The 25,006-nt window shown below is 42.4% G+C and overlaps 1 protein-coding gene across 1 annotated transcript in view; it reads left to right on the forward strand.

The window, feature by feature from the left end:
- Nucleotides 1-25,006, forward strand: part of CACNA1C (calcium voltage-gated channel subunit alpha1 C) — a 448,111-nt gene that overhangs the window by 333,145 nt on the left and 89,960 nt on the right. The window contains exons 11-18 of the mRNA XM_013127834.3: nucleotides 1,996-2,022; nucleotides 4,133-4,293; nucleotides 5,086-5,311; nucleotides 14,675-14,882; nucleotides 15,693-15,813; nucleotides 17,778-17,892; nucleotides 18,993-19,113; nucleotides 19,241-19,310. Of these exons, the coding sequence (XP_012983288.2) occupies nucleotides 1,996-2,022; nucleotides 4,133-4,293; nucleotides 5,086-5,311; nucleotides 14,675-14,882; nucleotides 15,693-15,813; nucleotides 17,778-17,892; nucleotides 18,993-19,113; nucleotides 19,241-19,310 (1,049 nt within the window). The remainder of the gene's footprint in view (nucleotides 1-1,995; nucleotides 2,023-4,132; nucleotides 4,294-5,085; nucleotides 5,312-14,674; nucleotides 14,883-15,692; nucleotides 15,814-17,777; nucleotides 17,893-18,992; nucleotides 19,114-19,240; nucleotides 19,311-25,006) is intronic.

The raw sequence follows: 25,006 nt of genomic DNA on the forward strand, positions 1-25,006 counted from the left end.
AAGGCTGTAGCTAACCTGTGGGAGCACTGAATGCCAAGAGGCTGCTGTTCATAATGCTCCAAAGATATAATTATCACATGTGTGATGAGTACTACACCTGCCATATCTTTTTTGCTTGAATAAATAAAAAAAAATCCTTAAATGCCACACAACACCCTTACCGGCAAGTCATTAGCCATAGGGGTCACCAGAGGACTTCACGGTCCCTGTCCTTCACCTTCCACCAGGCAGGTTTTCCATGACATCTCTCTCGCTCTCTTTTCCTCTCCTCCCCTCAGCCTTTTCCTATGAAAGTCCTTGCCATCTCCTTTTCAGTGCCCAGCTTTCTCCTTCATTGTGATTTTTATTTCTTTCCCCATCTTGGTTTGAACCTTCTCTCCTGTTGTCTGTAAATCTGATCCATTACAGTTTGTAGGTAGCACATATGAAGCAAGAATTCTCTGTAAGAAGCTGGAATAGCTTAAACAGTAAGGGTATGCTTTGTAGGTGCTTCACTCATAATGCTTGTTAAAGTGCACTTTCTCACTGCAGCATAATTTAGCATTCTCTTCAGCCAGTGCATTATTTCTTCTTTATCAAGAGTTCTTGTGTGTGTCTGTAACTACACCGTGTCCTAGTCAAGCTGCCTGTGACACAGCAGAAATGATGTATTCAGTGCAAAGGTGTTTTTCTTTTTCTTTTTTGTCTTGGACCATCTGCTGTTGAAATGTTCCTATCACTGCAATCTCTTCCACATAAGGAAATTGACCTGATGCTGATTAGTTGTCTGTGACTGATGTCCTCAGAAAGGGACATGACCATTTTTAAGACCACTACAGTATTGTTACATGCTTTGAGAGTTACTTTTGTCCTGTGTCTGTTAACACAGTGAATACATTTTTAAGCCAGTACAGTAAGACCTTTGCCAACTGTTGTCAACAATGAATCACTTTCCTATCACAGAGGGAACCTTAAGAAATCCTTCAGCCCAGCAGAAATTTCTTGTTCGTAGTCACTCCCCAGATTCTCATTTCTTCTGTTACTGCTAGTAGATTTTGCAGCTTCCTAAATCACCTCTGACTCATGTCATTGCATCCACATACCTCTGTTTCTCCCTGTGCACCATTATTTAAGTACGAGGAAACAGACAAAGAGTCCAAAGGCCTTGCAGGACATGTGTCAATAGCCAGAGTTCAAAGGCCTTGTAGGACGTGTATAAAGGTCATGTTTAGAGAATTTGAGTCTATCTCTAACTTTGTTTGGGAGTTTGCATAAAAGGCTGAGATTACTTAGGTGAATACCTGCAAGTGCATAGAATTGGATATTTAAACACATATATGGTGGGAACATGGCCAAATTTTCATGAATGCTTAGTTCCTCAAATTTCATTGACAGCAACAGAATCTGTTATTGTTCAGGACCTTTTGAATTCATCCAATTTATATAGATTTTAACAGAAACAAAAAATGTTAATATCTAAGTTTCAAAATATCCACTTTTTTTTTTGTCTTTCAGTTGCTGGGAAAAAAAAAAAAAGAAACAAATAGCAAGCATTATTTTCCCCATGGTTTCATAATGAACTTACATTTCCTGAAGGGACAGGTGTGAAAGCAGCAAGTCTGGCTGTATAAATCAAATGTATTTTAATATAAGAAAAAAAAGAAACCTTAGTGACTAATTGAAAGAAGAACAATGCTTGAAAAATAAGTTGGGTAGCAGATGGATAGTGCCCCTAGCACTGGGCCAGCCTTTTACCCAAGAGAAAAGCTAGTTCACTCATGTCTGTAGGTGGTAGAATCCCATCATGGCATGACTACCTCCAAAAACCCCAAGATTTGTATATCAGGGAATTCTAGCCATTCCCAGTGCCTACACTGACTTGAAGGGGATTCAAGAGGAAAATTCCATTAAGAAATTAATAGAGTTTAATTTTGTTTCTTTCTGTTGCTATTTTTTTAAAAGCCTGGGATATATGGGACAGCTTCAGAGACTTTAATGGCAATTCTTATCTTTCAGGCATCGGATTTCAAAATCAAAGTTTAGGTAAGTAAAACTGACTTTTGCTTTTCCTCCTTTCCACGGATTTTGTTCCTTGCTTTGTGAAGTGTTTTACTCCTGCATGTGTGGGACGCAGTGTTGATTCTAGGAGATAGTGACAAACTTGTCAGATTTTAATCCGTCATCTACCAAAATTCGAGATCTTTTTTCTTAGTTTCATACTGAAATAAGGCACAGGGACTACTGACAGTATTTCACTCAGAAGTTCATATCTGATGCTACATACATATCTCAAGCCATAACATATAAAAGCAGAAGTTGTTCAACTGAATCTTTATACTACATCCATCAACATCAACCCTGTCAGCTCAAGGTTCTCTTTCCTACGTTTTTTGCACTACTCTGCTTTGCTTGATTGTAAATCTTCCAACTGGTGAGATTTGCACCTTAATTGTGAAATTCTCTGTTTCACCATTGGACATGTGGAGTTCTGGTGATGATTGTTCTGTTGATTTAAAACTTTTGAAAATGAGAAGCAATCCCCAGGTGGCTTACCTGTGGGTTTCCATTGGAAAGGCTGACTGAGCTCATGGAACTTGGCTATTGGGGTCCCAGTCCATTTCTGCCTCTTCAGTAGAAGCCCGGCTTCCTCCATAACTCTGAATTCAAAGTCAGTTTTGTAAAAAAATAAATTTATTTTCAGAATATCTAGGAAAAGTGAGCAACTGTGTCCTTCAGCTTACAGAAATAAGGGATAGTAATGTAAATTCAGGCATAACCTTATGCATACATACTGCCTATATGCATCCCTGTGCAGAGTTACATACATAATCACTTTCCTCCAGTGCATGGATTTATTTGTATGTAAGTGTAAGCACAAAAAAACACTTGTATCATCACATGACATGTGCACACACAGTTGTACACAAGTAGATACTAAAGTGTGTGGGATTAATAATGATTTAATAACAACATCAATGTCTAAGTGTCTTGCCCATTTTAAAAACTGAGATGATTTCTTGTCCCAAATCCACTGCAGAGCATGCAAACCTTATTGTTTGTGCTAGTTTAACTGGATGCCTTTATAAATTGCATAGCTGTAACAGCCTGGATTTGATTACCTGTTAAAATGTTGCAGAATTCTTGGCCAGTGTGCAATGTTCACATCACCTGGCTTTAGTTCGTATAGATGCTGAGCCCTGACCTCAAGCATGGCCATAATTCATCACTGGAAATAATGCATAAGAGAAGACCTAGCCAAGAAAATACCTTTCTTCCTGTAATGTACGTGTCTCTTTAGAGGCACACGCATGCACGCACGCACACATATGTATATAATATCTATATAAAACTATTAGATTTATTATACAGTGCAAGTGTTGCCTGGAAACTGGTTGCTATGCAAGTTAAATTCTGAAGAGTGGGAGGTGTGTAATTAGCTTTAAATATCTTCTGTGGTTAGTAATTACTCTCAGAAATCAGTGACACAAGGGGATGTGCTCATGGAAGGCAAACTTTCAAAGATCTGTTGATTAGCAAATGGTACCCTTAGTTCCAGGCATGAAGGTGAGAAATGCTGAGGTCCCCTAAGCTGTTTTTTGTCTGTTTGCTGGGATTTTTTTTGTTTCTGTTCAGAGTTAGCCCTTGTATCGGACTTACTCCTGAACACTGCTGAATGTTGGAAACATTCCATGGATTTTATTTGACCTCACTTCTCCAAGGACTTAATCCAAAGTTCTATAGTACCTAGTGGGTAGCTCTTCGTTGACTATCCTGAGCCTGGCCAAGGTCCCATTGCAGGCCACAAGCATTAAATACAAGAATTATAAATATTTTTATTGGAACTGGGCTAAAAAACCTCTTGGGGTAGCTATGATGGATATCTTAATCAGATTAAGGGATTGCTTGAAGAAATTTATTCATCCCTAAATGTTGCAAATTGTCTTAGGACTAGCTTTATTTCTATAGCTAAAGGAAGGATGATCATAGCTGTTGACTCAGATGAAAATGAAAGGACATTTCTCAGAGTGAACTTTAAAGTTATTCTCTGCCATTCTTGAACAATAAATCAAGACTAGAGTCTCTCTTGACAGAGATTTGCAATAGCCTAAGGATCCCTATCTGAAAAGAACTTTTCCTTTTCCAATTTTTCAAGTCGCTACTGGCGCCGGTGGAATAGATTCTGCAGAAGAAAGTGCCGTGCCGCTGTCAAGTCCAATGTTTTCTACTGGTTGGTGATATTCCTTGTGTTTCTCAACACCCTTACCATTGCCTCTGAACACTACAACCAGCCAGACTGGCTCACGGAGGTCCAAGGTGAGGAGAGGCTTATGGTTCTATTCATCATGCTCAGTGTCAAAAAAGGGGCTGAGGGTGGAGCTGATGCATTAGACCTCACAATGGTAGAAGGAGCATACACAGCTCCTAATAGTGTCTGTGAAGGATCTTAAATACAACAAAATATCTGCCTACAATGGCAGAAGTTTCAGGGAAAATGTTAGTTACTCATTTCCACCAGAAGCAGTGTTCCACTGGGTATATGTGAAATCCAGAGCTTACGCTAAATATATATTCACAGCAACTGGATTTCCAATTTATGGATAGCTATTGGGAGCCACAGGTTGTCCAGGGTTTTCCTGAAATGGCATTTATGATAAATTCTAGTTACAAAGGAGGTGAGGAAGAGCAATTTGTAAAGTTCTTCTGTCTGCAGAACAGTTGAATACTCACTGGAGGTGAGAGCAGCTGAAAGGCTTAATTAAGCAACAGTAGGTAGCACAGCAGCTCTTCTATTCCCACTCTCATCTGCAGATGACAAGTGTGATGGGAGGTTGTGCACAGGAAGGCATGTTCCTGCCTTGGAGGTTGTGTGGTTGTGTAATACATCACACCTGTATGTGCAATACATAAGAATTGCTGTAAGCATCTTTGTAAAGCAGTTCCGTTAATGAGATGCCCATGCTTTTGAAGTCCATTCTTTGACCCAAGCTTACATAAAGTTAACCTTTCAGACTGATCTCAGAATGTGTTTCTTATAGGCAAAAGCCAATGTTTAGCTGTGATAATCTTTTGACTGAGTTTTCTTAATCTGTTTCTGTTTTTCATGAGACACTGCCAACAAGGTGCTACTAGCTCTTTTCACGGCAGAGATGCTGCTGAAGATGTACAGCCTTGGTCTCCAGGCCTATTTTGTGTCCCTTTTCAATCGCTTTGACTGTTTCATTGTGTGTGGAGGAATCCTGGAAACGATTCTGGTTGAGACGAAGATCATGTCACCACTGGGCATTTCGGTGTTGAGATGTGTTCGACTCCTAAGAATATTTAAAATCACAAGGTACTAGTGTGTTTCTTTGGAGGTGAAAGAGGGTTACTCCTCAATGTACAACATACATAGGTACTCACATCCCTGTTTTCCACTTTTTCTACCATTAATTGCATAGTGAAAATGCTAGGTTGACAGTCCTCATCTTCTGAAGTCCGTGGAGGGCTGTACAGACTGGGTATCTCTGATGAGAGTGGTACAGATTGGTGAGGACTCTGGCACAGAGGGCTGGAGGCACTTGATACCATGCAGATTGTTAAACTGAAACCTGTCACGGTAATGTGATCTGCACTTGGGGTTTTACGGTTCTCTGCAAAAGACAAAGTAAAACAAAACAGCAGATAACCTTGCGACCTTCTCTTTTGCATTATGGTGACAGAGAGGAGCCTGAAAGGCTGCTTTGAGACAAAATAACATTTGACTGAGTAGCCATGCCAACTCCAGTAGACTCAACAGTGGCCTGAATGGGAGAAAGTGTCAACACCAGCAGCTATAAGCAAAGAATGTTGCCAGCCCTTCTTCAGAAAAGTCCAGCAGGAAGCAACAGCTTTATGAAGAATCCAGTCTTTTCTAAGTTCCAGTCTCCCGTCTTCCTTCTTCTTTTGTCTCCTCTGTCTGGATAAAGGCAGAGTGGTGTCTGTTAAACAGTTGCTGCTTCTCTAGTAAGGTATCTCCAAAACACCAGCTTGTTTGGCAGGCATCTTAAGGGGATGTTGTGGGACAGTTCAGCTCCTAGCTTACCCAGATGGGAGATCTTGGAACAGATCTATTGAAGTGCTCACCCAAAGCTGTGCAGTGTCTGCCTGTTCCCATGTGGCACCAGTCAGCACCTTATAAAAAACTTGACTGGGGTGGTGAAAGTGTGTTTTATGCAAGCTCAGCTGTGAAAATGTCCCTGCAATTGCTATGAACTCACCCAAAGGAAATTTCTGACAAATTTGAGATAAAAAAACACAGCTCATGAGAAAAACAAGACCAGAACTGGAAGACAGTCAAGATGGCAGAGCTGAGAGGCAGAAAAAACAAGACTTGGACTTGTGCATTGTACACGATTTACCCTTAAAGCTTCTGACCCTCAACTCTCTGGCAGGGTGGATGGTTTTCAGGATCAGATGGCAGAGAAAGAAAATCAGTTTACAGTCTCAGACAGAGAGGCCAGATCAAGCCCACAGCTATTAAAAAAGATAAATAAAAGGTGGTCTGTTTAGATTTGTGATCATAGAAGAGGGAAAAACATTCCTGCTAATAAGTTTCCAGCAAGAAAAGCATCTTTGACCTTTGAAAAATACTCAGGATCTCTGGTCTGGTGACTGTTTTTCCTGGATCTTTGGGTCTGAAAGCTATCACCACTGAGTCCCAGGCTTGGTTTCTGAGGAAAGCAGTAGCTGTTTCAGACATTGGGTAATCAGATACACCCAGGGCAACTTACCAATAGCTATAAAAGCTTAAGCTTCAACATAGCATCCTGGAGAGGTCACTGTTTTTTCAAGGCATTTCTCCACTCCTACACAAATATATAGTCTAGTGAAGAGAATTCTATAATAGAAAGGCAAACTCTGAAAGAATATAATTAATACTTCAGGAAGCTCGAGCTACTGGAGTACTTAAATATTCTTAAAGCTTCTGGCAGAGAGGTAATTCTGGAACCAGCTAGCAGTAGGACTAGTTATATTCATTCTGCAGCAGAACTAAAATGCAATTTTGCATGGAAGCAAATGTTACCTGGAATACATCTCCTGCAATTTGTGCATGGGTTTATGTGTAAAGCACAGAGCTGAGGAATAACTTATAAAGGATAATGTGTTAATCAGATTTTGCCTTCTTTCCTGTTCCTAAAATATTGGCAAGTACGTTGCAGTAGTCTCACATTTATCTGTGTTTTTTAATTATTCATGATTTTCTTCGTGAGTTTTCCCCTCTGTGGGTGCAGTTCACCCTCATGTGGAGGGCCCTAGCACAAGCCTCCAAAGCAGTATTTTAAGCCCACTCACGTCTTGCTGCAGGAGTGAATATTCTGGCATTAAAGCAAACCTTTTACCTCTGATATTCTCTAGTAAATACAATTTTTTCCCTTTTTCACTCAGCTCTAATAAATACAAAGAGGATTTATTGACATTACAAACACTGGTGGAATACACTACCTGAGTGCAGTCATAATACAGAAAGATACAATCCTAGAAAGCTGGGAAGGGTAAGAGGGATAATAGTGTAATGGTTTGTGTCAAATATGTATGCATAAACAGTGACATGGGGACGTACAGTGTAGATGGAAATAGTGACAATCAGTGGCAGTAAAAAGGCACAAAGCAGGTAGATTACTCTGGTGAGAGTATATAAGTACGTAGCCTGATCTTTATATCTTTTTGTGGATTTTCCATGGTAAACACCAAGCACAAGCAAATTCTGGGTGTGTCAAGACGATACATTTCTAGGAAAAACGCAAATATGGCTCCCTAATATAATAGAAACGAATGAAGACATCATCAGAGGAACAGTGTCGTTTTAGAAGCCACATTTAGAATGTCAAAAGCAAACATTTCTTCTGAAATTATAAATACTCTTCAGAATAATTTAGTCTTGCACATTAGACAAGCAAACAGAATCATCTGTTTGTCTTATTCTGACTAATTTTTACAGGGCTATGCAGAACATCTATTGCTAGGAGAAGACAAGTTATTGTCTCTTTATAATAGTCCTTTAGTTCTTTATAATAGTCCTTTAATGCTTTATAAGTCCCTATATTTAGTCCTTTATACTTAAAAAATAAATCAATTTATTTGCAACACCATATTTAAATCTTAATCAACATACTTAAAATTAGGTATTTCATACCTAATTCTGCCACAGTGACAGACAGGTATGTCACTGTTAAATGCAGGGAGGAGAGACAGGGCACCTTTTTTTGTACCTGCTTTCAAAGTGGTTTTATATTGGATGAGCAGTGTGGGCAGCTTTCCTACAATGAGATTGCCAGCTGTTGCTACTGTTTTAAGCTCTGCATCTGTGATTGCCAGTATCGTAAAGACATAGCAGAAAGTGATTGAGAGGAGAGGAAAGAGACTAAAAGAACATTAACTTCTAATCCAGTTCTGCAATTGATTTCTGTGTGAGATGTTGAACAACCCATTTAACTTCTCTGCATCATTCCTCCATTTCCAAACAGGGATCATAATCACATCCTACTCTCTGGGGTTTTTGCAGTGCCTCATTCACTGGTATCCTCAAGGGTCTGAGATTTGCAAGTGGGAGATGTTAAGAGGCAATTTCATTTCCCTATAAACCTGAGGCAGCAACAACACTTTCCCTTGTACTTCCCATTATATGCTGCCTGGTTCACAGAATCACAGAATCCCAAGGGTTGGAAGGGACCTCAAAAGATCATCTAATCCAACCCCCCCGCAAGAGCAGGGTAACCTAGAGTACATCACACAGGAACTTGTCCAGGCGGGCCTTGAATATCTCCAACGTAGGAGACTCCACAACCTCCCTGGGCAACCTGTTCCAGTGCTCTGTCACTCTTACAGTAAAGTTCTTCCTGATGTTAACATGGAACCTCCTATGCTCCAGTTTACACCCATTGCCCCTTGTCCTATCACTGGATATCACTGAAAAAAGCCTAGCTCCATCATCCTGACACCCACCCTTTACATATTTGTAAACACTGATGAGGTCACCCCTCAGTCTCCTCTTCTCCAAGCTAAAGAGACCCAGCTCCCTCAGCCTCTCCTCATAAGGGAGGTGTTCCACTTAATCATCTTTGTGGCTCTGCGCTGGACTCTTTCAAGCAATTCCCTGTCCTTCTTGAACTGAGGGGCCCAGAACTGGATGCAATATTCCAGACGCGGCCTCACCAAGGCAGAGTAGAGGGGGAGGAGAACCTCTCTTGCCCTACTAACCACACCCTTTCTAATGCATCCTAGGATGCCATTTGCCTTCTTGGCCACAAGGGCACATTGCTGGCTCATGGTCATCCTCCTATCCACCAGGACCCCCAGGTCCCTTTCCCCTTCACTCCTTTCCAGCAGGTCAACCCCCAACCTGTACTGGTACATGGGGTTGTTCTTCCCCAGGTGCAAGACTCTACACTTGCCCTTGTTGAATTTCATCAAGTTTCTCCCTGCCCAACTCTCCAGCCTGTCCAGGTCTCGCTGAATGGCAACACAGACTTCTGGTGTGTCAGCCACTCCTCCCAGTTTAGTGTCATCAGCAAACTTGCTGAGGGTACACTCAGTTCCCTCATCCAGGTCGTTGATGAAAATATTAAACAGCCCTGGTCCCAGCACTGACCCCTGAGGAGCTCCACTAGTCACAGACCTCCAGCTAGATTCTGCCCCATTGACCACAACTCTCTGCCTTCTTCCTTTCAACCAGTTATTGATCCACCTCAATACCTGATCATCAAGCCCACACTTTCTTAGCTTATCTATGAGGATGCTGTGGGAGACAGTATCAAATGCCTTACTGAAATCAAGAAAAACCACATCTACCACTCTACCATCCTCCCTCCACCTAGTCACTTCCTCATAGAAGGCTGTAAGGTTGGTCAAACATGACTTCCCCTTCATAAAACCATGCTGGCTGTTCTTAATAACCCCCTCATCCTTAATATGCCTAGAGATGGCATCAAGAATAAGTTGTTCCATCACCTTTCCAGGGACAGAGGTAAGGCTGACAGGTCTATAATTACCCGGTTCCTCCTTCTTGCCTTTCTTATAGACTGGTGTGACATTTGCCATCTTCCAATCCTCAGGCACCTCTCCCGTTTCCCACCATTTACCAAAGATTATGGAGAGTGGCCTAGCAATGACCTCCGCCAGCTCCCTCAGCACCCGTGGGTGCATTCCATCCGGATCCATTGATTTATATATGTCCAGATTGCATAGCTGATCCCTAACCCAATCCTCATCTACCAAAGCAAACTCCTCCTTTGTCCTGACTCCTTCTGGGGCTACAGGAATCTGGGGCCCCTGGGGAGAGTCTGCAGGAGTAAAGACAGAGGCAAAGAAAGCATTCAGCACTTCTGCCTTCTTTGTATCCTCTGTCTCCAGGGCACCCACCTCGTTCAACAGTGGGCCTATATTGCCTCTTGTGTTAGTTTTATTTGCTATGTATTTGAAGAAGCCCTTTCTATTGTCCTTAATCCAAGGAGGCCTTAGCTGTCCTAATTGCCTCCCTACATCCTCTAACAACTATCCTATATTCCTCCCAAGTGGCCAGCCCCTCTTTCCATAATCCATAGATTCTCCTTTTCCACTTGAGTTTGCCCAGTAGCTCCTTGTTTAACCACGTTGGTCTCCTAGATCCCTTACTTGATTTCCTACTCATTGGGATGCTCTGATCCTGAGCTTGGAAGAAGTGGTCCTTGAATGCTGACCAACTATCATGTGACCCTTTACTGCCTAGTACCCTTTCCCATGGGACTTCCCTTAGCAGTTGATTGAACAGGCCAGAGTTGGCCCTTCAGAAATCCAGAACTGTGGCCTTGCTAGATATCCTATTCCTCCCACACAGGATCCTAAACTCCACCATCTCATGGTCACTGCAGCCAAGGCTGCCATTGACTGTCACCACTTCAACCAAACCCTCCTTGTTGGTGAGTACTAAATCTAGCAGCGCTCCTCTCCTAGTTGGTTTGTCCACCATTTGCATTAAGAAGTTATTGTCAATGCACTGGAGGAACCTCCTAGACTGCGAATGATTGGCTGTGTGAGTCTTCCAGCAAATATCAAGGTAGTTAAAATCCCCCATGAGGACTAAGGCATGTAGTCGTGAGGCTACTTCCAGTTGCCTGTAGAAAGCCTCATCAACTCCTTCATCCTGATCAGGAGGTCTATAATAGACTCCCACAACTGTATCACCCGTACCAGTCTGTCCCTTAATTCGTACCCACAGACATTCCACTTTCTCCTCATCTGTCCCTGGGCAGAACTCAATACATTCTAGTCGCTCTCTCACATACAGAGCAACTCCACCACCTCGCTTTGCTGGCCTATCTTTCCTAAAAAGGACATAGCCATCTATGACAACATTCTAGTCATGTGAGCTGTCCCACCATGTCTCTGTAATTGCCACTAGGTCATAACCTTTAGACCACACACAGACTTCTAACTCCTCCTGTTTATTCCCCATGCTGCGTGCATTGGTGTACAGGCATTTCAGGGAGTGAGCAGAGCACGCTGATGGCACCCTTGGGAGGTGGGAGGCCTTCTGGCCTTCATTAATAGTAGGACAATACCTCACTAGTTCAGCTACGACCCCCTCACACTTTGAATCTAACCTGAAGCTCTGTGAGTGAGCTCTGCTAACTCTTGTCCTAGTACCCTTTTTCACCTGCGGGACAGGGTCTAAACTATCCTTTCCCACAAATGAAACAATAGATTGATAGTCCTCCCTAGTCTGCCATCCTTCAAGCCCTAGCATGTTTCTCTTGGGCTTGTCCCTAACAGGCTCAGTTAAATCCCCTCCCCCCTTCATATCTAGTTTAAAGCCCTGTCAATAAGCCCTGCTAAACCCTGCCCCAAAACCCTTTTCCCCCTCTGGGACTGGTGTATCCCACCTGCCACCAGCAAACCAGGTGTCTCATACAGCAGCCCATGATTGAAAAACCCAAAACCCTGCCTTTGGCACCAGTCACATAGCCATACATTAATCTGCAGACTCCTCCTATTTATCTCTTCATCCTTGCTTGTAACAGGTACAGAGACAAACACCACTTGTGCTCCAGACCCTTTAGCCAGCCGTCCCAGGGCCCTGAAGTCTCTCTTCATTGCCCTTGTCTGATTCCGTCCAGGAGTGCCATGATATTTGTTATAACTGTTTTTTCTTGTAGTGTATTAACCAAAGAGGACAAAGTAGTGAGACTGTTTCTTTGTCTGGGCTTCAACCATTCCTGACCTAAAAGCCTTGTGTTTTACTTGAGGGGGTGTTCATGTTAGTTTTGCAACCACCTAATGTGACAGATGGTAACCTCAGGTCAGGCTTCTAGGACAGTAAGATAAGGCAATTGTTATTTTCACGTCCTAGTCCAAGTCAAGACTTCCTTATCTTCTCCTTTTAATTTTTCTCTTTTTCTCCTGATTGGCTTGTTTACTTTTCTAATGGTGCTATATTTCTCACTAGCACTCAGTACACAGATAAAACAACACTAATCTTATCACCAGGTCATCTCAGTTAATTGCTTTAAGTCTGATAGTTACATAAGAATCTGAACATCAGGTACTGAGCCTTTTGTAAGAAATGCAGAGCTGATAGAAGTCTTTCAATTGGGCTCTGAGATAGCAAGGCATTATGTTTAAAGTGAGTCACTGAAACGATTTAGATGTGTAACAGCTTTACTGTATGCCTCTTAAGGGCACTGCTAGAAAGACCTAGAAATTGTCCTGGCTGACATTGGAGGACTTGGAAAGATATTCTGGCGCCCATTAATTTCTGATTTAAGGATGCTGAAATCAGTTGAGTTTCATCAGAAATGAATACCCTTTTCCTGTGTCGTTTTCCCTTCCTCCCAAAGTGTGAAAGTATGTGAATGTAAGCATAAACACAAATGCAGAGAGCTGTTACATTGCACATTCAGTGTGGATATTTGGTGGCACTGAGCCCACAGTTTCTATGCCCTTACCTTTGCTCTGTAGTTTTTCATTGCTCATCTCGTTAATTGCAGTTAAACTTTAAAGCATTCTGATTTTCTCTGAAGTGCTGAAGCTGGGCTGGAGGGAAAACATCACAGTTCTCTTTGAAGCTCAGCCCTTGGAGATGGACCAGTTGCTGATCTTCAGAGGACATTGTGGTGTCCCTCTGCAGATCAGATTGCTAGCCTTCATAATATGATTGGGCTGCTCAAGCATTCCTGCCTTCCATGGGACAAGAAAAGTCTTCTTTTTTGCACTTTAAAAAATATGAAAAAAAAATCCCATAATTTTAAAAATATGAAATTCACATTTGAAAAAATATAAATTTCATTGGGATTTTAAGAGCACCTCTCTGTAATGACTGCACTACCTTCAGAAAAAAATTGTATGTTGAAGCATCATGCTTCCTCGAAGGAGTGAGAGCACTAGATGGATCTGCCATCCTTCTCAAGTGGAACTTCTGCTCCAAGGAAAATATGGCTAGAAATTCAGAGTCTTATGAGGAAAGAAAGGTTAAGTGTTATGGGCTTTGGGAGAAGGGAGTGGAGGACATTGGCCATCGTGGAACCTCAAAGCATGGCAATAGGCCACAAGATATGGTGCTGGAAAGAAGACTTAGAGATCACAGGCAGTCATTACTGCATTGCCAGCCTGTGAAAACTGTTCGAGTTTGCTAGTAATGTGCATTCAAAATGAGGTGACCAGAAGCTGACATCTAACCTTCAGCCCAGTCAGAAAGATCTGTCAGACTGAAAACTGTATAAAAGAGAAGTGGTTGTGACCAGCTAAGCAGTAGATAGGACTGACTGAGCAGACGCTACAGCAAAGTGAAAGCTGCTTCATGGGCAGTGTGAATTCTTCAGCAATTTTGTCTAAAGCCTTTTTTGCAACACATGGCTACTCTGCAGGCTGGCAGAGAATGCAAGCAAACTGGCATGCAACAGAGCATGCTGCTGTCATCTCTTTGAACTCTGATGTGGGAAGGCAAGGGCAAGAAGATCCTTTTTGTGCATCGTACATCACTCTATCTAGGCACAATCTTGAATACACTGGAAGAATAGGTCTTAGCCACCGTTTCTCTTGAATTTAGTATAGAGGGTTTGAGACCCCAAAAAACAGCAGTGGTATGTATGCTCTTTCAAGAGCAAAGGAAACTCTAGACTTCATGCATAGAGTCCTGGAGTCTATTTTAGGATCCATATGAAAGGACATATAATACCTTTCCCATTCCTCTCAATATCAGGAAGCTTAGCAACCTCTGTTTGTGAGTGAGCCCAACCACACACACCAGATTTTGGACAAGTTTGTATTTACATCCAAACTGTTTCCCCATCTGCTCTTGTTAGTTATTACAGGCCATTCTCTGGAGTGAGGTATGCTGTCTGCCAAACATCTGTGAGTGTTGTAATGAGGTTGGTTAGAATGTAACTCACTGAAGCAGCAAGAACTAATCACCATATATTGATATAAGATTTGCAGAGTCTTAGATGGAGAGTGCTGCAATAATCTTCTGGGTGTGTGTATGGAGTGGGGGCAATTGTGTACGTACACGTGTGATAGTAAAATTACTCATTAGCTGCAGTAGGTCTCATTATCTTAGGGAAGCACATCAATGATTCACTGCTTAACAGGATATTTGGAAGTGCCTGCTTATATGCAGAAGGCAGCCTGAACCAAAATCCTGTGCAGTCCATGAGCACCTGTCTTGGATTTAAGGAGTTTTAACTGCCTCTATTTTCTCTCCCAGATACTGGAACTCCCTGAGTAACCTTGTGGCTTCACTCCTGAATTCAGTCCGCTCTATTGCCTCCCTGTTGTTGCTTCTCTTCCTCTTCATTATCATCTTCTCACTCCTGGGGATGCAGCTCTTTGGGGGGAAGTTTAACTTTGATGAGATGCAGACCAGGAGGAGTACTTTTGACAACTTCCCCCAGTCCCTCCTCACTGTGTTTCAGGTAAGGGCATGAATGGTCTCAGTGGAGCCAACACATTGTGTTTATGTGGGGCAAGACAGATAACAGATCCTTCACCCTTCCCCTGCAGCCTGACAGTCCCCGAGACTGGACATCAGGCTAACAGCTCCAAGTGCCATGCCATGCTGCCAGCACAGGGGTATTCCCTCCCAAAGTGGAGAATCAAAGCTAAAGCCCCTGTGTGTAGCAAAGCCAACAGGTCTTGGCAGGACAGGACAAGAGAAGAGCCATTGCCTTGTCCCAGAGCAGGACCTGCATGCCAAAAGCCCAGCCCTGCAGCTTTTCTCCCCCTTTCCATGGTCTTGGGGAACAAATCACAGCAACAGAAAAGTAATCAAATGGTGTTTAAGCCAACTGCAGTTTTGGGAGTGATCAGCCAAGAGCACCAGGATCATTTGACGTGCAAGGTTAAGGGGAGTGGCAGGGAAGGCTGTGCTCAGGGCTGTCTTCGGTGTGGTAGATTGTGCAGCCTGTTGAACCAACCAACACATGGGAGGGAAATGCCTGAGAGAGATGGGGGGGGCTTGAGCAGAATTGTCTGGGAGAACTGTTCGTCTTCAGCCATCATCTTCAAAGGGACGTCTGGGGGGTTTTACACTTTGAGCACAAGTGCTCTTTGCATTCTACTTGTTCTGGGAGTGTTTTAAATTTCCAGATGGACACAGACAGTCTCCAACCATCCTAGGGGTGGGGGTGTTCTCTAGGATAGTAGATATCTTTGTGTTAATGGGGTTTTCAAATTCTCTGTGTGGTCTAACACTGTATCCCTATTGGTGGGAATGTGTCATTTAGATCCTGACTGGGGAGGACTGGAATTCGGTGATGTATGATGGGATCATGGCTTATGGCGGCCCCTCTTTTCCAGGAATGTTGGTCTGTATTTACTTCATCATCCTCTTCATCTGTGGAAACTGTATCCTTTGATGCTACTCTCTTCTCCAAGTGGGGCTGAATTTGAACCCACCTTTTACTACTTTGTTATGTCAGAAAATAGTAAATTTCATACCTTACATTTTTACCTTTTCCCTAGGTCTGAATTTGGGTTTTGCACTGCAAAAGTTAAACAAGTTTGTTTAATTTTAGCAGGTGCTAAGGCATATAAACAGTTGTAAGAGCCAGCTACGTGCCAGTTCTGCATGCTAGCTTTTATTTAGTACCTTTATATGTTTAGTGTTTTTTAGATTCCCCTTAATTCTCTCATAGGGTTTTCTTTCCTGCTTTCTCCAGAAACTAATCTCTATGTGTACTCATTGCGCTTACTGCATATTTTTGCTTTAACTGCATTTTCAGTAATATATTCCATGCACTTTAATCCAAGACTTATGTGGAATAGAAATTTGTACAATCTACAATATGCTGTATACAAATGCTTTAATCGAAGTAACATATGCTTGACATAATTAACTTATGTGAGATCATACATTAATTCATGTATAAACTAACAGGAACCGTGTTACATTGCAGTTACTGCAATCTCTGTGTTCTCCAAACAGAGAATCTTGTGCTCTGTTATCTTCAGCCTGTGCTGGTGATAAGTAACATCAGTTCTCTCAGGCTTCAGGGTGAAGTGAGGGCACTGTTCATATCCTAGGAGATACAAAGCACATGCATGTTAAGGCTGTGGGTATCTTTTCATTGGAATTTGCATGTAACATAGAGATATGGTTCTGCTCTGTATCTCAGTTTGCTCCAAATTTGTTCATGTTTGAGTTCTGCTTCCCTAATAAATTTCCCTCCTGTATCAGAGGTGACATTTCTTTTTATACCAGTTGTCCTATAAAGCTTTTTGTACCAATTCTCCTGTGAAGCCTTGTAGTCTCAGCTGAGCTCTTCTGACCTTTCCTCATAATTCAGATCTCTCAAACCCCTTATTTGACATTTCAGGTGACCCACATGCCCTCTCTTCAAAGTGAGATGGTGCAATTCTACTTATCTGAAGGTTGAGGTAGGCAGTCTGCCTGACAGCTTAAAAAAACCTACAGTTTGGATCTCCTTGCAAGCTGCAGAGGAAAAATGTGAGCCAGCTCTACATGCTGGCTGACTTTGGAGCCATGAGACCTTGGAGCCCAGGGAGGTGGGGGATGGTTGTATTTACAGTCTAAGCCTTGAACGGGGGTTTTCTTAAAAGTTACCATGGTGTAGTAAGACCCATTCTCAAGAAATGTGTAAAAGAAGCTGATGTTCACATTTCTGACATGAGATCTGAACACCAACTAGCAAGATGAGAAGACAGTTGTGATTCCTTGCCCTCCAGCTACATAGGCATGACTGGCCATGCATGGACTCTCTGCTAGGAGGTGGCAGAGTTGTCAGTTCAGCCCTTCCATGACGAGGCTAAATGAATTGCCTGAGAAATGCTAGTGAGAGTGCTATGCTTGCTGTCCTTAAAATCCACTCATGTCTCTGGGAATATCTATAATAAGGTTATTTACCTCACATGCATAGGCCAAAACTGGAAAGCTCAGGTGTCTTATAGTATGAGGTTCATGAATGTAAGAGTGCCCTAATAAAAGTGACCTAAGCTGTCAAAGATGCAAAGCATTCAGCACTCCCTTTGTCTTATGTGAGATTTATTACACAAAGAGAGACTATTCTGGGAAACTGGAAACTCAAATGTAAGTCTGGACTTACATGTTTTATATCAGTCATGCTGTTGTGAAATTTTGGAAACCCCACACAGTGTGTTAGCTGTTTGGATGGAAGGTGTAGATTTGTGCATGCTGGATATGCAAGTCCTGAACATTTGTGTGAAATGGGAGTTTGGAATATCCAAGAGATCTGATGACAGGTTGCTAAAATCTTCCAATTAAGAAACCTTTGGTATAATGTTGTTTTGCAGTTTTCAAAGCCCGTTTTCTTTAAGTAGCACACAAACAGATATCCTGCTGAATGTATTTTTGGCCATTGCTGTGGACAACCTTGCTGATGCTGAGAGCTTAACATCTGCACAGAAAGAGGAGGAAGAGGAAAAAGAAAGGAAAAAGTTAGCTAGGTAAATCCATTTGCAAACACCTATCTATACTCATCAGCATGCTTTCCTGTGAGTAAAATTACACACATTATGCACACATATGTATATGCAATTAAATATGTGTGCATGTGGAACATGTATGTATAACTTCTCTGTGGGTATGTATATATTTTATATTTGTGATTAATGTAATTATATGTGGAATTATATAGATACATTTTTATGTAAAGGAATTTAAACTAAAGGACAAGAAGGTGTCATGAGCTGTGAGTCTCCACATTTGCAATGATGTGAGCAGATTAAAGAAAGTCCTAGTGACTGATGAGCTTTCAAACGCATCAGAAGAGAATGGGTGTGAAATTATGTCAATATTACAAACCCATTTGAATCTCCCTATTACCTTCTGAGTGCTTTGGACGACAAGCCATATTTTCAGACTTGTTCCCATGACAAGATTCAGCAGCTTCCTTCTTTTTTGATGCCACAGGCTATTCTTCTCTTGCCAGTTCTTTTAGTGTTTCTGCAGACTCTTAGGTGGCATGAGCTGAGTGTAGAGCTTCTCTAACATTCCCAGCTGCCAACAACAGGGAAGCCTCTCCTTACTGCTTATTTCTATTCACAGTCTTCCAGGCCACTTGGAGGGGATCTTTTGTGCAGATCTTTTTGGTTCATCCTGTATGCTAGTCAGCAGATTTCCCTGTCTTTTAGAGTACAGTGAGGGCAAAATTTTGTAGGCAACCTAGTGTAAGTGCCCAAGATATAGGTTGAAAATGATTCATGCCTTTGTCATTGTGTGAACAAAGAGATCTTTGCTGACAGACCTAGAATGCACATGTGTGCACACAGGCAAATGCTTCCCCACATATGCATGCATCCACCCACAGACACATGCCATTGAGATAGCGATAAAATAGAAAGATAATACGCAGAATTAGAGTAGTCTCTGCCTTTGCCTGCAGATCAGGACAAGGTGGAACCACTGGTATGTAAGCTGGACTCAGAATGGAGGTGCCAACCAGCTGTTTGTTCTCATGGTGTGTGCTGTACTACATAAAGCTCCTGAAAGGGAAACAGCTTTTTACCTTTGTAACTCATTGCTTTTCATCTTGTAAAATTGTTAGAACTGCTAGTCCTGAAAAGAAACAGGAAATAGAGAAAACAGCTGTGGAGGAGGAGACAAAGGAGGAGAAAATTGAGTTGAAATCGATCACTACTGATGGAGAATCCCCACCTGCTACCAAGGTAAGGTCTGGGGCCAGCCAGCACTCTTTGTGCAGTGATGGCATGAATGGCTTGAGTTTCTGATGGAATTAAAGCCTTCTGCCTTGTCTGATAAAGTCTTTGCTGCTTCTCCTTCCATTTCTGTCAGATCAACGTAGATGATTATCAGCCCAATGAAAATGAAGAAAAGAGTCCATACCCTACAACAGAAGCGCCAGGTATATGTCTTCTTTCTCTTATCCCTGTTTCAACAAAGAGAAACTCCAGTTACTAATGCATAAAGCCAAACTGTAGTAACAGTTATGCTGAACTTGTAGGGCTTTCATGATGGGACAGGATGATGTTCTTGCCTGTGTTTGCACAAGTGTGGACCTGGTCCTTTGCAGTGCCTATACTGAGTAATCATATTTGATTTGGTTCTCCAAATACAGAGTTTTACAGAGAACCAAATCAAATAATATGCAAATCTCTGTATACACATATGAGTTTGTTTTCAGTCTATTTTTTCAGTAGTCAGTGGTGAGAGGAGACTCACAGCAGATACTCATGGAAGACAAAGTGCTGAAAAGTGCTGAATCCCTTTTTGTACTTTTGCTAATCAAAAAAGACAGTGTGACTTATTAATATAATTCTAACGGCATAAGATCTCAGCCTAGAATTGGAAAAAATCAAGCTAGAGCATTAATTAGGCTAGGTTTTGAGTCAGTTGGACCTAATTAACTTTGTCTTCAGATGCTTAAAAGATCGGTTGAAGAAATCTCAGAACTTGGAGCAGTCTTTCAAGAGATTCTGAATGGGGGTAGGGATGGAGCAGAAGAATTGTAGGGTAGGCAGTTCAGCTTCCATTCTTGGAAAAGTGCTGGAACAAATGGTTACACAAACTATATGCAAGATAAGGAGATGACTAGCAGCCAGCACAGATTTGCCAAGAGCAAATCACATGAAACCACCTGTATTTTCTTCTAAAAGGGACTGACAAGACTTGTAGACAGGAAAAAAATAAAAAAGTTGATGTCAAATTCTTTATCTTTGCTAAGACAAATGATTGTTTCATACGTTGGCTAGAAAAACACTGTTTAGATGACTGGGAGAGACATTGCTGAGACCCTTTACATGGACAGTAGTGATGGCCCAAGTGAGGTTCTACAAGCCAAGGGCTTGTCCCAAGATCAGTTCGTTAATAATGACCTGAATAATGGAAGAGGAAATATGTTTATGACATTTGCAGGTGGCATGAAGCTAGGAAGGACAGGAAGCGTGCTAGGGGACAGCTTTAGAATGCAGAGAGCTCTTGAGGAACTGGATAAATGGTCTAAATAAAATTGAAAGTGCCAGGTTCTACACGTGGGCAGGAATAAACAGCTTGCAAATACAGGATCTCAGGTGACCTAGAGTTAGGTAATAGTCCTTGAGAAAAGAATCTGAATCCTGTTACCACAAGCTCAACAGGTGCCAAAAGCATTTTGCTCACTTTCAAAAAACCAAGCAAGTAGTGAGATTTATAACCAATGGAAACATGACCCTTTGTCCACTTACGGGTTTCTTCTAACTGGGCTATGAAAGCTACCCAGAGCAAAGCAGTAGTTTTATTCTGTTCACCATTGTTAAGATCTCAGCTGCAATATTGTATCTCATGTTTGGGTGCTCTGCTTAGGAGAAGTGGGGCTGAATTGAAAGGAGTTTAGGAGAGCATGGTGAAAACACTGCTAGCAGGAAGCAAGACCTAAGGTTGAAAGAATTGTGGTTGGTTGAGCTAGGAAAGCCAGGAGAAACATCTTCAAATGCATAAAAGCCTGTTAAAGGTAAGAGGGGAATTATCTCCATTTGAAGAAGTAACAGATTTAAGATCTCACACTAGGGGAGAGTTTTTTTAAAGGTGAGGCTAGAAAAGATCATGGAGGTGGTTATGTGTCGTGGTTTAAATCAAGTCCACACACAGCTCGTTCATTCACTCCCCCCCTTCGCTCCCCCAACTCCCGGAGAGTTAGGAAGGAGAATCCAAAGAATATAGCCCCCACGGATTGAGATAAGAACGGTTTAATAGCTAAGGCATAACACAAATCACTACTGCCATTACTACTACAAATAATAATGATAAAGCCAATAACAAGTGAAGAGAATACAACATCTCACCAGCCACCAACCCATAACTCACCCCACCCTGCCCAACCAAGCACCGACCGATACCTCCTCCATCCCCCCAGCCTTCAGCCCTTCCAGCCCTCTCTCCCAGTTGCATCCTGGGCATCATGTGCTATGGTATGGAATACCTCATTGGCTAGCCTGGGTCAGGTGTCCTGTCTCTCCTTCCCCCGGCCTCCCCTCCTCCCTGCAGAGCATGAGCTCAGAAAAGGCCTTAGGCAAAACAAACATTTGAGCAGTAACTCAAAACATGCTTGCTATCAGCAACTGTTCTCAGCCCGAAAGTCAAAACACAGCACTGCACCAGCTACCAAGAAGGAGAAAAATGACTGCTATTGCTCATACCAGGACATTACGGAAGCCCAGCATCACTGAATGTTGTTAAAAGGAGGTCAGAAAAATATCTGCCAGAAGAAGCTTAGATATAATGATTAGTTGATCCTGGCTTAGCAAAGGCATGAACCAGAGAGCCTTTTGTGATCTTTTCCTCCTCCTCTCTTCTACATTTCTACCATTGCATAATAGGCTGTAATAGATAATAAAACACATTCTCCTCTATCCTGTGATTCCTAGTAAATAAATGTCTGATAATAGTTTGATGTGATAGGGTAAAAAAGACACTACATTTTAAATAGATAGGCATGGGTTTTGGAAGAGCAAAAAGGAAAACTGTTCATTGCATTTGATTTTCAGTATGAAGAAATCCCTGGTTTTGCTATACTTATATTATTCCATATTTAGAACCCATTTATCAGGAATAGAATGTGGTTCTGACACCATACAGTACTGTTTTAGCATTGCCTCAGGCAAATCACTCTGCCTTTAATCTTCCCAGCACCTCTATAGGCACAGGCAGTTACTGGACACACATGCCCAGCTGTTAAGGGGCTTGTGGGAGACTTTAGTCAGAAGCATAAATTAAAACAGCTTGGTACAGTTTTGTTCCTGTTTCTCACCTGGCTTGGATTTGCAGATCATTACATTTTTTTCAAGCGAAGGTGCTGTTACCTGTATATCAAATTTAAGCCTACTGATAATAGAATTGTGTTTTAGTTACCTCCTGTGGATAGCTTAGAAATAGTCTGGCATTTGAATTATATAACGAAAACTACATCTACAGTCTGTGTCATAGACATTTTACCTGCAGCCATGCATGCAGATTAGAGTGCATAAAATTAAGTAAAAACACTTAACTCTTGCTTTTGGGTGCCAATCCCTGACTTACTGTATTTTTGAACAGAACCTAAAATTTGAATGGACAGTCAAGTTTTCTCCTGTCTCCTATTAGGAAGTAAAAAGGACAGCATCTTGGTTATCTGCTACTGACTGGTGCCATTTCTAAACAAGGTTGTTCCCTGAACTGTGTATCAGTTCTCTGTGAGGAGTGAAGTTGATCTCTAACAGCTCACAAAGTTACCTGACCACTTTTTTTCAGAGTTCATGGAAGTCAACCATAAGGCTTAGATACAGCAGAGTTTTGTAAATACATTGTTAATCAGATTTGCCATAGTCGTCTATTCTATTCTGCTGTAAAAATTTCAGAAACAACAAGGTCCTCTCAGAGCTGATGTGGCATGTCACATCCACCTTGTATAGCAGGGCTTTCCCCAAAATTATCATGCAATCCCCACATGTACCCCTGTCCAATTCCCTTGCGGCCAGCCCAGAACTCTTCTGCCAATTGCTGATCAGCTTAGCTGTGGTACCAGCAATGCTGGATGCTGTGCAGCCATATATGTCCCATCTGGGAATTCACCTTTTCTTGCCCACTTACATGTGTATCCATGTCATATCCTCTGTGCCTGGCAAAATCTGGGAGCAGATTCTTTTGGAAGGCATGCTAGGGCACATGAAAAAGAGAAATGTGCTTGGTGACAGTCAGCATGGCTTTACTAGGGGAAAATCCTGCCTGACCAATCTGGTGGCCTTCTATGATGGGGCTACAGAAGTGATGGACAGGGGTGGAGCAGTTGACGTCATCTACCTGGACTTGTGCAAAGCGTTCGACACTGTCCCACATGACATCCTTGTCTCTAAATTGGAGTGTCATCAATTTGATAGGTGGACCACTCGGTGGATAAAGAACTGGCTGGATGGTCGCACTCAAAGAGTTGTGGTCAACGGTTCAGTGTCCAGCTGGAGACCAGTAACGAGTGGTGTCCCTCAGGGATTGGTGTTGGGACCAGTCTTGTTTAATATCTTTGTCGCTGACATGGACAATGGAATTGAGTGTGCCCTCAGCAAGTTTGCCAATGACACCAAGCTGTGTGGTTCAGTTGATATGCTAGAGGGAAGGAATGCCATTCAGAGGGACCTTGACACACTTGTGAGGTGGGCTGATGCCAACCTCATGAAGTTTAACCATGCCACGTGCAAGGTCCTACACCTGGGTGGGAGCAATCCCAGGCACAGCTACAGGTTGGGCAAAAAGGAAATTCATGGTAGTCCTGCGGAGAAGGACTTGGGGGTGTTGGTCAATGAGAAAATGAACATGAGCCAGCAGTGTGCACTCACAGCCCAGAAAGCCAACCGTATCCTGGGCTGCATCAAGAGGAGTGTGACCAGCAAGTTGAAGGAGGTGATCCTGCCCCTCTACTCTGCTCTTGTGAGACCTCACTTGGAGTATTGTGTTCAGTTCTGGTGTCCTCAACGTAAAAAGGACATGGAACTGTTAGAACAAGTCCAGAGGAGGGCCACAAGGATGATCAGGGGACTGGAGCACCTCCCATATGAAGACAGGCTGAGAAAGTTGGGGCTGTTCAGCCTGGAGAGGAGAAGGCTGCGTGGAGACCTCATAGCAGCCTTCCAGTATCTGAAGGGGGCCTACAGGGATGCTGGGGAGGGACTCTTCATTAGGGTCTGTAGTGATAGGACAAGGGGTAATGGGTTGAAACTTAAACAGCAGAGGTTTAGACTGGATCTAAGGAAGAAATTCTTTACTGTTAGGGTGGTGAGGCACTGGAATGGGTTGCCCAGGGAGGTTGTGAATGCTCCATCTCTGGCAGTGTTCAAGACCAGGTTGGATGAAGCCTTGGGTGGCATGGTTTAGTGTGAGGTGTCCCTGCCCATGGCAGGGGGGGTTGGAACTAGATGATCTTGAGGTCCTTTCCAATCCTAACTATTCTATGATTCTATGATTTCAATTGTGCTTTGAGTAAAGCATCCCATTGCTTCTTAGATGCAGTCAACTGGTTCTACTGTTTTCTGTTTCTGATTTAAGCTGTTAATGCCTGTGACCATTCCATGGCTGTGTATCATTCCATCCTCTGAAAACATCCTTCATCCTGATACAGTGTTCAGAAACAATTTGAAATTATCACCTCATTTGTTTTCCCTTTACTCTTTCAACTTACCTCAGTTAGTCTCCCATTTCTTTCTGCTGCCTCAGCCAGTTTTCTCAGTAACCTCTTCTGACTCTGCTACACAGTGTTGCTCTTAGCTCCCAGGGTACTCTGTATACTTGCAGCATATCAGAACTTTGAAAGGAGAGATCTGGTTCCTCCAGAGATTTGTGCACACTAGAAGGATTATTATGATGATATGTTTATTATAGGAAGACGTGAAGCTGATCTTGTAGTCTAGTACAGAAACAGAGAAAGAATTCAAAATGTCAGATGGAAGGTAATAGCTTGGAGTGATGCATGGGAGCTTGATGGAAAGCAGTGTCTTTACACAAGAGTTCTGGTCTTTGTACAGTAAAAGAAAAAAACCCTGATCATTGAAATTCTCACTGATGCTGCACTGTAGCCTGTGTGTGCTTGTGGCTTCATGA

This window comes from Melopsittacus undulatus, chromosome 5 (assembly GCF_012275295.1).
Source record: "Melopsittacus undulatus isolate bMelUnd1 chromosome 5, bMelUnd1.mat.Z, whole genome shotgun sequence".
In the NCBI taxonomy this organism is placed as follows: domain Eukaryota; kingdom Metazoa; phylum Chordata; class Aves; order Psittaciformes; family Psittaculidae; genus Melopsittacus; species Melopsittacus undulatus.